At 30.3% G+C, this 13,325-nt stretch overlaps 1 protein-coding gene across 1 annotated transcript; it reads right to left on the bottom strand.

Annotated features, from left to right (window-relative positions):
• Window positions 1–11,877: 11,877 nt before the first annotated feature.
• LOC145095295 (uncharacterized) lies at window positions 11,878–13,061 on the bottom strand. Its single transcript, XM_079033204.1, has 4 exons — window positions 13,044–13,061; window positions 12,878–12,971; window positions 12,019–12,700; window positions 11,878–11,920 (listed from the first exon to the last, which is right to left on the bottom strand). Exons 1-4 carry the CDS (start codon window positions 13,059–13,061, stop codon window positions 11,878–11,880), a joined length of 837 nt encoding a protein of 278 aa, XP_078889330.1.
• Between the last annotated feature and the right edge of the window lie 264 nt (window positions 13,062–13,325).

The raw sequence follows: 13,325 nt of genomic DNA, 5'->3' as shown, positions 1-13,325 counted from the left end.
GCGATTTTTTGCTTGAAGTCGGCTGATATGGTACTCTCCTTTATCAAACTTGGTTTCTACATAATATAGCGCGGTTTTTTCGGAAACCGGGTCCTATTAAGCAAGTCTTATGTACTTTTTCGTAGTAGTGTCATCATTTCATTTATATTTATTTCAAAATTTTACTTTAAAAAATATTTAATGTTTACACCTTATATTTAATTTTTTTTTAATCAACTCGTATAGTAGACGGGTCTCACACATAGTACTTAATTCGGTTATTAACATATAAAATCTAATCTAATCTTATTAAATCAACAAACTATCTTGGAGTTAAAATTTAATCAATATTATTTATAATTTATCTCACAGTATATCCCACATAAAATGAATCAGTTTGAGATATTTGTTTGAATTTTAAAACTCATTAAATAAGCAAGTCAATTAATTTGAAATTTTGAATCAATATAACTGATATCTTAATTTTTTTCCAAATGAATAGTCGAAAATCTCTAAGATAATATCTTAGGATCCCACTTTTTTGGAAGATGATATTTTTTTTTACTTTTCAAAATTTTGTGTCAAATTTTACTTTATAATGTCATTTTATATTGTATATTTATTTATTTATTTGGTTTTTATAGAAGCAAACAAATAAATATAACACTCTGGGATGAGTATGCACAACAATCTGCATACTATTTAAAAAATAACAAACAAACTCCTATGGTAGTTGTTATTCAATACGGAAAAATATCTTATTATAGAGGTTTGTTCATTACTCAGATTCACAACTTATACCTTAAAAAGATTTCAAAATATTATTCTTCCTTTTACTATCCCTATTCTAATAAATGAATAGGTTGGTTCTCCTTTTGACATGTATCACACTATTAAGCTTTCTAATTAATTTCATGTCATATGACAAACTATTAATTCTTCATTTTAAATTTTAAAATTTAAATTTTTAACTTTAATTATATTAAATTAAATAACATTAGAATAAAAATAAAATAAAATGAATACATATTATAAAGTCACGTGTTTATTTAAATCTATGTTTATAATTTTATATAATTAAAAAATATCTCTTAATTAATAATTTATTTAAAATAATTGATTAATGATTTTAAGTTTTTATTATGAAAGTTTAATTAATTTTATAATCATGATTCCCACGGGTTATAAACTAGTAAATGAATATACATTTATACTAACTTCATTATGCATCGTTTTAGAACGGTTCTCCGTTACAATTGTTTCACCACGACTATGATCTTTATCAATGATCCTATTTTAAAGCAACAAAAATAACATCTTCTTTATTGTTAAGATTTCTTGCCAAAGCCAGTACAGAAAGCACATATGCTAATTGTAGTAACGCTTTGTCCTCCATCATCTACCCTGCAAATGATGATTTCCTTCATAAATTTAATTTTCATGTTATTGCTGATCTCCAACAAGTAGATGAGGTTTATATACTTAACTTCCATTTATGAAATATACATTATGTTAAATAGTTTTTGGATTATTTTTACCCTCATATTTCATTTTACTTTTTTTATTATATAATTTAAACTTATATCAATAGTTATCATAAAAAAAATATTGATTTTTGTCGGTACAATTAAGCATGTGTGTACTTTATAGTTTTTTCATGTCACATCAATAGGGGACAAAGAGGTCTTAGCGACCATTAAAGATGAAAATGTAAGATATAATTTAAGAATATTATATAAAATGTAAACTGTAGATTTGTGAAATTTATTTCTATGAAAAATATGTTGTTTGATTGGTAGGTTATATATCTGAGGTTTTTTTTTTTTTTTTTGTAATTTGATTTTGACAAGTTTGATCTAAATTTGATAATTGAAGCATGTGTGAAAGATATGTGCTAACGATTTTGAATTTATATTGCCCTCCAGAAACCAACCATAGCCTCATAGACTGCTCCCTCATATCTCGGTAGCTCTTAGCATTTCCCCAAATTCAGCTACAAGAAGTCATTGATGCACTTCTTGAATCAATCCATTAAATTGAATTTCATTTGTTGAATCAATCCATTAAATTGAATTTCATTTGTTAGTTGGATGTGGTGACCAAAATGCAAGATTTGTAAAAGTTCATTATAATTTATTAGTGTTAACCTTTGACAAATTATGAAACTAATATTATTTTTTGTTCATAACACGTTTTTTTGTAATAATTTCTTTAAGCGAAAGATATGTATATGTGATTGGGCGTAGCCTGAAAAATCATATTTTATTAGAAATTGACCAAATTACATGTTTGAATTTGATGTTTATGGCTATGGCAATGCACTTTAATTGTAATGTTTATCAAATTTCCTTGCAGAATGTAAGGTTGTTGGTACATATAACAACTTATTTTTGCTTTTGGTTTTACAGGGCCAATATGAAAAGAGCCATACGAGCCTCCATGGGGGTTGGTACACCGAACATAGTCAATTCATAAATCTACTACACACCATTTTTTAATCAAGGAGTCACATCATATCGTGATAAAACAAAGATCATGTGGATCATTTATGTTAAAAATTATTGTATTAGAAAACTAAATTTCTCTAATATAAATATTTAATATTTTTATTTAACAAGTTTGATTCAAAACTCTAAAAACGAATCTAACTAACATTTTTATTAAAATTTCAACTAAGAAAATACCACCTATTAATGTGATATGTATTTAATTTATATTATTTGCGTTTAACGAGGGTCATAATCTAGTATTTATTAATAACAAGAACCCTTGCATAAATATATACAGTTATAAGTTATAATTTATTTGTGTTTTTTTTTTAAATTATAGTTGTGACTTATAAGCTACCTATATGCCACAAGATTTTCGAGGTGCATTAATTAGACAATAAAGAGAACGTCCTAAAAAAATTAAAGAATTGGAAGTTGATGTTTTAATAAACTCCCGGGAAAACTAGAACTCTTGAAGCATATCTTCTGACTATTATCCTCTTTCGATAACAGGTTATGTCAAAAATACTTGGTTGTTGAAAAATGGCTCCTATGACAATCATATAATGTGTTTCAAATTTAGAGAACCCGGTTGTGTTTTAAAAACCGAGTCACAAAACCCTACAGCTAAAATCCCCGATTGTTTTAAGAGAAACCGAGTTCTTTAAGTATACTACAAAACCCGATTTTTTGCTTGAAGTCGGCTGATATGGTACTCTCCTTTATCAAACTTGGTTTCTTCATAGTATAGCGCGGTTTTTTCAGAAACTGGGGCCTATTAAGCAAGTCTTAGGTACTTTTTCGTAGTAGTGTCATCATTTCATTTATATTTATTTCAAAATTTTACTTTAAAAAATATTTAATGTTTACACCTTATATTTAATTTTTTTTTTTTAATCAACTCGTATGGTAGACGGGTCTCACACATACTAGTACTATTAGTTTTTTTTTTTTTGTTACATTTGTCATATAAATATATAATACTATCAATACATACTTAAATGAGTAGACAATAATATTGATTTGTTATTGTTGATAAAGTAAATCTTTTTTTTTATCTAGCATAGTTTGCATGATTTTGTTTTTAAACCTTAAAAAATAAAATTATAGATATTACACATTTACATAATTTCATCATGTAAAAAAAAAAAATACGAACCAAAATAAATAGAATAATTGAATAAGAAAGCCCATGTCTGGACCAATATAACGTTAAACTTGTCGACCCATTTCAGCCCAATCATTAACATATAATATTATATACTCCGTATTATACTAGTAATATATTTTGACATTCTTTTTTATCATTCGTTTAATAAACTTTGACAATGTTAAATTACCGTTTGAAAGGAAAAAAAAAAAAAAAAAAAAAAAAAAAAAAAAAAAAAAAAAAAAGATGATTCATTTTACTATAAAAATTTGTGTTTATGGTTTACTTTAAATTGTCACTAGCCTTGTATTAGACTTTCAAGCAAAATTCAAACAGAAAATATATTTTTAAATTTCAAGAATCGTTTAAGTTTAACAAAAAATATTGTAGATTCTGAACTGGATCATATTTCTTGACTTCCTACATTATTTTTGTTTTGGAACTGAAGTAACGATTTGTAGTGCATATAGACATATAGTTAATAAAAAATGTAACCATGAGTTAAATGTTTAAATAAAAGAAAGGAAAAACATCTTGTGAAGTGTCATTAAAGGTTATAAACATTTATGCCATTTGCCTAAGGGTAAATATTTTACTTTGATCTATCAAAGCATTATCAAGAAAAAAAAATATTGCATTTATCTTTTGATATCAAAATAAAAATATGCAATTGTATTTATTTAAAGCAAACACTTGACACCGAACTTTTCTTTTCGATATTGCCCGAATAATGGAAGCACCCATTGATGTGTCGGTTTTTCTTATATGGCAAATGACATGACATTAGGTGGTATCACGTCAGTATCTAAAAATATATGGTTAATTAAAAGAAAGACCCAATATTTTGGCCATTTTCGATAAGATAACAACTTCTTTCTACAATTTAAACCAGAAAAATGACAAAAGTTTTGATTTACGACGCTTTTTAGTAGGTTACATGTTACCATCCATTGAAGTCTCATGAAAGTTACCACATATTGTATCTTAATTACTCGACCATTAATCCTTAATTAGAACCGATCTTTGGTTAAAATTTTCCTATTTTATAGATATAATGTCAAAATCTTTGAATATAAAGTTTAATAATCATACACCCAACACCCATTATAAGGTTATTAAGAGTATCCGCTGCTAATCATAAATATGGTAAGTCTTCATCACTCTCATATCATCATCACACGCAACTATTAAAGGTTGGTATATCCATCACCCCAAGTCATTATGTTCATCTTATTTGTCAATAATTTAAATTGAAAATATATTTTTTTAATTATTTAAATTATAGAGAGAGATAGAGAGAAAGAACTAATTGGGCTTTGGGTTAGTCTTCTCTACCACAAATAACCACGATAACTACCGACCACTAACAGTCAGGGTAGGGCGGTGTTCATAAATAGTGGTTGTTGACAAATGGACCATGAAGGTATCCTTGATATGCATTCCAGATGAACTAAGTGGAGTTATGTGTGAACGTTTGGCACACGTCAAATTGATACAACCATGTCAAAATAATATGAGCTTGCTTTATAAGTTATAATAATGATTATTTTAAGATAGAGTTACTCCATACTGTTATGTGCAAGTGCAACCATGTTAGAATATTGTGAGACAACCTTATAATGAGTTATTATTTTAGGATGGAGACTATGGTAGCATATCACGAGCAACCATGTCAACCACCCACAAAACCAAGACGTCATCACATGTAAAATATTAGAAAATTGGCCAAAATGAAAAGGTTCACCGATCTTTAGTTTTAAAATATAATAAAATGTTAGCTATTTTTCAAAAATATCAAAATTTTCATATAATTAACCTAACACATTGATGTGACACCACATAACAACTAACATGACACCGAAAAACTGACTAGTAATCAAAACTGACATGTCAAAAAAACGTATATAACTTATAACCAACAAAAATTGGCTAAAACAAAAATGTTCACAACTATTTTAGTTTAAATTGTAAAAACTACATTACGTATTAATAGTAAAATGGCCAAAATATTTTTATCTACCATCCAAATAAAACCTTAATGGAAATATATGCGATAATGTCACTGTAGCACAATGAAATTATGGGTTTTGTCCGATTTAATCATTTATGTTTTTTTATTGTGCAATAGGTAATCTGAGTTTTACTGTACATGTCAATTAAGTCATTATTATTAATTTTTAACCATTTCTCCGTTAACCAGTTATTCTAAATTACACGAATGGCCCCTACAGTTAAAATTTTATTCGTAGTTGGTCCCTTACCAACTATGGTTTAAATTACACGATCAAAATTGTCATATTTCTAAAACTTGTGGGGACCAAAGTGTAAATTTCTTATCTTCTCCCCGTTAAGTTAAATCGCCTTTTGATTGCCCCAATCAAATTCCCTTTTCTTGATCTGCGTTTGAAACCAAAACCCCCATGGGAATAACTTCGTTGGAACTAGGTTTTGTGTTAAGAGCTTCTCAATTTCTCTCCAAACGCCTTCAATATCGAAGTTCAAGACATCTCCTACCTTAGGAGGCCTACTGCTCCTTCTTTAAGACAAAATGGCCAACGGATCTATAAATCAATGTTATTAAAATTTCTTGGAATAGAATTTGAATTTGAAACCATAATGATGTTTACCAGACAAAGATCAAGGTAGTCAAGCTCAAGCTCTTGAAGTGTGTTCAACAATGCTAGACGAACCCTCTCTAGAGACAAATCATGACACATGTATGAGAATGTATGTATGTTAAAGGAAACTCTATATTGCTTTCAATCTATCATCAAATTTACTAAAAGTTCATTGTGTACCATAGCTTGGATGTGATGAAGATATCCTTCCTCTCGATTCCTTCCTCAATGGCTGCCTTAAGACCATGCCCTACCTACAAATAGGGTTCAACATGATTTGTTATTATAACTAATAAGGAAAAAACGAATGTAACCTATAAGATTCAAATACCTCTTCGTAAACCCCATACTCCTAGCTGTATTGATGTATCGATAACCAACCTGTAATTAAATTTGGGAATGGCTAAATAAACACCCCTAAATACTAAAAAAACAACCTATACTAAAAAAACACCCTTTAATGATTAAAAAACTTACTTTTTTATTATGATTAGTCAAATGTAATTATTAGTTGATAAATAAATAGTAATTACTTTTTAACTTTTAATTAATATATATTTTTTGTTTTTGTTTTTAATAAATATAATTTTATTAAAAAAACGTAATCTTTAAAACATACTTTTTAATTTTTAATGAATATCCATTAATTAATATATATTTTTTGTTTTTGTTTTTAATAAATATAATTTTATTAAAAAAACGTAATCTTCTAAAACATACTTTTTAACTTTTAATTAGTATCTATTAATTAATATATATTTTTTGCTTTTGTTTTTAATAAATATAATTTTATTAAAAAAACATAATCTTCTAAAACATGACTAAGAAAAGAAATATATAATCTTTTAGCCCATTATAAAATCCAACCCTATCTCTTTTTTTAAAACTCAAAACCCTAAAGCCTTGTCATAATCTTTGCCGGGGTTGTGGCTTCTTTCCCAAAAAAAAAACATTAATCTCAATCTCCATCTGTTTCTTTGACTGTCGCCACCGGAGCATTGTTGTCATTGAACTGTTCGGTCTCTATCTTCATCTGTTTCTTCCTATCAATATTTCTTCCTCACGATCACGAACTCTCTCTTTTCTCTTTCTATTTTTTCTACACTGTGGACGAACGTTAATGTAGATGTTGTCGGTAGGCTGCCGGCGTGTTCTAAGCGGTAGCCGGCCGTTGTTGTAGGCGGCAAAGGCAGTGGTTGGTCGTTGACTAAAACGTTATTTTTATATATAAAAAAACAATAAAAATATGTTTAAAGGTATAAATAAAATTTAAAGGTATAAGGTATTTATATATTGAAACTATATATTTGAAAGAGTAAGTATACTTTTAAATACGGATACAAATACCTTCAAATACGAGTTATATACATTTTTAAGTGAATTTATACGTTATAAAATACGTTTATATATATATATATATATATATATATATATATATATAATAATAATAATAATATATTTAAGAATAATATAATTAATAATAATAATAACTATATTATTAATAATAATAGATTTAGTATTATAGTACTTTATATATAATATTTCAGCTATTAAAATCGAAAAGTTGTTTAGCCTGTTGGAAATTTCGCAGCCATGTTCTATAGTAGGCTAGGGTTCAAATCTTGTAAATGACATATTTTTCGGATTTTTGGAATCTTTTGATTAAGGAATAACAGGCTGATCAAGGCCTTTTAAATAAATAATTAATTGTATTTAAAATTCACAAATTACAATGCTCACAAAAGGTTTCAGTCTTTTTACACATTTCCCCAGATTTAGGGTGTGTTTTTAGTAGTAAATGGTTGACTTAAAAAATAGGGTGTTCATGGGTTATGTATTTAGTAGCTACCTTAAATTTACAGTAAGAACAACAAAAACGACTGCATTGACTTTGGAAGGTCCAGAATGCAGTAATATGGATCAATTTCATTTGCTTTGAAAATTTAAATTAACCTAAACTTGAGATCTGATTTCGGTCGTGTAAGAATCGAGTTAAGAGTTAATTGGAAATAACAACAAATGACGATCGATGTGACATCGAGAATAGCGGTGGGCACGGAATCGAAAGCTTGGGAACCAAATTATCTTTATGTCCCTAATCCGACGGTGAGAATTTTGTGTCTAATACGAATGATTGTACATATTCATTTGCTCTTAATGCTGACTGTGACATAGATTCTTCAATACTAAAAACTTCTAATTAAATCTTTCACTTTCGATTTCTTGCTGTATTTATATAGGGACTGAAGAACGAGTGGATGATGAACTAGTTTATCTGGTTTCAAACGCAGATCAAGAAAAAGGATTTTGATTCAGAATTAGAAGGTAATTTGATGGGGGCAGATGTTAAGAAATTTACACTTTGGTTCCTAGAGTTTTAGAAATGTAACAGTTTTGGTCGTGTAATTTAAATCATAGCTGATAAGGGAACAACTACGAATAAAATTTTAACCATAGGGGTCATTCATGTAGTTTAGAATAATTGGTTACTAGGGGTGGATGTAGGGGGTTCAGGGTGGCACCGACAACCCCTGACTTTTCCGGCTGCAACGGAAAATTTTTCGAAACTTTTTATTTTTTCTACTATCGTGCAACCTCTGACTTTCCCGTGCAACCCCTACTGTGAAATCTTGCGTCCATCGCTATTGGTTACGGATGAATGGTTAAAAACTAACGATAATGATTTAATTGACATTTACAGTAAAACTTAGATGACTTATTATGGTGAAATCGGACAAAACTCATAATTTTATTGTGCACAGTGGCGGATGCAGAACGTTTTAGGAGTTACACTAAAAAAAAGTTTCCGGAAAAATCTAAATTAGTAGTGGCACTCGTATTTTAAGCCGGTACACCTAATAAAAAAACACAAAAAAAAAAATAGTTACACTACGTGTCAGAATCGGAGCAGTGGCCCGGAACCCCCTGGGCACCACTAAGGTCCGTCACTGATTATGCAGTGACATTATATATATATATATATATATATATATATATATATATATATATATATATATATATATATATATATATATATATATATATATATATATATTCTAATATTATAAACATGTTATAATTAGAAGGGATAATGTCACAGTAGCACATGGAACTTTTAACGTTTGGCTAATTTGGTCCTTAAAGTTTTTTTTTGGTACATTATACCATTAAACTCGTAACTAACCTTTTAATTACACCATTTTAGAAGGTTTCCCGGTTACAATGCTTATGTGGCACGCTGATGTGTCCAATAAGCTTACGTGGTCCAGTTGTTGATACAGGCTTATTAATTGAAACCCTCATTCGGACCTCCTTTCAATCTTTACTTACCCTTCTCTGAAAAGTCAAAGACTTCTCCCTCCCCGACTATTTCCATCCTGAAGAAGAATGTCTTCGAGCTCATCGACGTCAAGGAATCAGCTACAAGTCACTCATGTTCAGTCGCAAGAAGGGGTAAAGGTTTGTGATTGTGTCGTTCCAGCTAAAGAACGAACTTGTTGGAAGATAACAAACCCTGGGAGGCGATTCTGGAATTGTCAAAACAGTATGGTAGGTCCCGATTCTCTTGATTTTGATAAGTTAGTATTTTATGGTTTGATGTGTTGTTTCTTTTTGTAAAAACGACAATGGTGTATTTGTATTTTGTTTCATCTGTTAAAAACCCTAATTTTATTTCCTTCTTGACGATCACTGTGAATAAAACCCATTTCGCTGGTACATTAAAGGTAGTTGATTTGTGATTGTCAGTCAAACCCTAATTTTATTGTCTTTTTATAGACTAGGTTGAGGAAATGTAGCTTCTTTGAATGGAAAGATGAAGAACAGGCATACGAGTACTACAAAAACCTGCTATATTCTCTGAAGCAGAAACTGGATGCCAAAGATGAAATGTCTGAGATGAACAATTTGAGGAGAAGGATTGCTGAAGTGGAGTTTTTGTTGTCACAGGAGCAGTATAAGGTGGCAAAGAGTGAGAAAGAAGTTCATGATGCAATGAAGTCAATAGGCAGGTACAGGATGATAGTTGCCCTGTTGTTTGGTTGCTTGGTCCTATGTGTTTTGAAGTTAGGGGGTCAATGTAGTTAGTTTGGTTGGTTAGGGTAAGCTTTTGTTTTTTTGGGATCCCTTGTATTTTTTGTAAAGGCAGACTAGAAAGTCAGTTCCATAAGGGCATTTTGTATGTATTGAAGCTGGTTTTAGTTATAAGTTGGGGTTATCAACCTTAATGTGTTGATGTTGTAAGGTGGTAAGTCCCTAATGAAAGGGCATATGATAAGTAATGTAAAAAAAATATTCAAAGTCCCAATTGTAGGGCATTTTGTATAATCAGATGATGTTTATTAAACATATGCATGGTCTATATTCCCAACAAATATATTTAATTAGGAAGTGGTCCATGTGGAAGTACACTATGTGTATGGGGACCATTTTAATAATGAAAAAATGGGACCTGTGAAGCCATTAAAAAACCAAATCCGGGGCCATATAAAACATCCTCATGCATGCACATTATTCCAATTTTTTCCATGCATAAATATTCAAAGCCAAATGTCATGATTTTACTTAAAATGGTAACATACTTTCATACTTCATGTCATACATAAATAAATGACCAACATACCCTTTTCTTGCATACATAAATAAATGACCAACATACCCTTTTCTATCATACATAATTAAATAACCAAATTACCCTTTTCTTACATACATAAATGAATGACCAAATTACCCTTTTCTGTCATACATACTTAAATGACCAAATTACCATTTTTCTTGCATACATAAATGAATTACCTACATACCCTTATCTGTCATCAATAAATAAATGACCAAATTACCCTTTTCTGTCATAAATACGGAATGACCAAATTACCCTTTTCTTGTATACATAAATAAATTACCTATATACCCTTATTTGTCATCAATAAATAAATGACCAACATACCCTTTTATGTCATAAATACTTAAATGACCAGATTACCCTTTTTCTTTCATACATACTTAAATGACCAAAATACCCTTTAATGTCACACATACTTAAATATAAATTACCAACATCCTATTACATAAACTTTAAATATAAATTACCATCGTCCTATTACATAAACTTAAAATCCAATTTATCATCATCCCATTACATAAACTTTAAACACAAATTACAATAAACACTAATCAATTACAAGAGCTTTTCCCTTCGAATTTCCTGGATCATCAACACCACCAATTGTTTTGCCTAATTTCAGCTTTAGTATTCTCTCTGAGTTTCTTCTCCTTATCCTCTTCAAAATATCTGAAATTGGCCTAACACAAACCTGCTGAACTTGGTTAACAGGAGCAACCTCCTGAACATTACCATTATCCACTTGGGCATTATGATTAACCTCATCAACCTCCTAAACATTTACATTATCAACTTAGATAACAGGATCAACCTCCTCAGCCTCCTCATCTTGAACAACTTGCTCAACTACAACAGCTTCCTCAACCACATCAGCTTCCTCACCCATAACACCCTCATCACCTTCATAACTTCTAGGTGGAGTGAATTGCACATATTGAATAAAATCCCCTGCACTACTAGATTCAACATCAGTAGGAGCAACTTGCATATCATTTTGAGTAGTATCCATCTCAATTGGAGTCATTTCAACCTCTTCATGTTGTTATGGTTCACTTGTACTACCCTACATGGCATGATATAATTATATTAGTAACAAATTATATGTAATTAATCTTATATTTTAAATTGTTTTACCTGTCCTGCATTTTGGTTCACACATACTTTTGTTTCTTCTGTTTCTTCACATTTAACTTTTGGGGCCTTCTCTGTGGACAAGTGGCCTTGTTGTGACCTATCTCCTTGCAAATACTACATCTGATTTTCTTTCCAGCCTTAGAAACCCTGTGTGTTCCTATATTCTCTGTAGTGGATTTCTTCCTCTTAGTAGTTGGCCTACCAGGCATCCTTCTATTAATAGGAGGCAATGGTGGAGTATAGTTTGTCTCTGGCCACATGTCACTGCTATTCATGGGAGCAATTCTGTAATTGTATGCCTTTCTAAATGTGGTTGTGCTAAACATGTTGTCTACATAGGCTTCTACATCCCTATTAAGAAAGGATATGCTAGCTACATAATGAGCACATCCATATCCATTTAATTGCCACAACCTACATGAGCATGTTTTTCTTTCTAAGTCCACCTCATATGCATCTATTGCTCCCCTTACCTCAAACTGGTTTAATCCAGTTGGTAGTACCTGATAATGCCTTTGAGCTTTTTTAAGCAAATTCACCTTATCCCTTATCTCTAGACAAATATGATTTCCCCATTGTTGTCCCTTTAATTTCATGGTGTAGACTATGTCCATCATGTATAATCTTATCTCCTCTAACATGGTTATTATGGGTTTCTTCCTAGCATCTACTATTACAGCATTAAAACTTTCTGAGAACCCATTTTCAACTGCATCACAACACCTTCCAGTTTGAAAGAAAGCTCTAGACCATGTTTTAGGATCTTTCTCCATGAGATATTGATGGGCTTCTGGGTTCAATGTCTCAATTTCTTTCATCACAACTTTAAAAGCATGCTCAGTTGTGGCTTTAGATGCTCTCCAAAACAAGGTATGATATATGGCACCAGTAAATCTCTTCTGCAAATTCTGGCAAATATGTCTAGCACACTGCATATGCTCTACATATGGCAGCAACTCTTTAACAGCCTCTATCAAACCCTGTATTAGTAAAAAGGTTAAATTCAGATAGTCTAAAATTAACATAAATGCATTACTATGTAAAATACTAACCTTATGTTGGTCTGACATTAAACTGAAACCATTGCCTAAATTCAAGTGTAGATCATCAATGAGAAGCTCTAGAAACCACTTCTAATTCTGCTTGTTCTCCACATTAACCACTGCCCAAGCAATAGGATATATCTTGTCATTTGCATCCCTCCCAATAGCACAAAGCAATTCTCCCTTAAAAACACCTTTAAGAAAACATCCATCAAGACCAATTACCCTTCTACACCCTTCAATCCAACCTTGTTTAACTCCTTGAAAACAACAATAGAACTTGCTAAAATA

Source organism: Lactuca serriola, chromosome 3 (genome assembly GCF_051521515.1).
Source record: "Lactuca serriola cultivar US96UC23 chromosome 3, Lser_US96UC23_V15, whole genome shotgun sequence".
Taxonomy (NCBI): Eukaryota; Viridiplantae; Streptophyta; class Magnoliopsida; order Asterales; family Asteraceae; genus Lactuca; species Lactuca serriola.
Note: the sequence above shows the minus strand (reverse complement) of the source record. Positions and strands in the feature narration are given on the sequence as shown.

Excerpts from the sequence above, each read along its gene's own strand:
- LOC145095295 (XM_079033204.1), bottom strand. Across the intron at positions 12,701-12,877 it reads TTTGCAGAAGAGATTTACTG|TTGAAAATGGGTTCTCAGAA; the intron begins GTGCCATATATC and ends GTTGTGATGCAG. Across the intron at positions 11,921-12,018 it reads AAGAAACAGAAGAAACAAAA|GGTAGTACAAGTGAACCATA; the intron begins GTATGTGTGAAC and ends CATGCCATGTAG.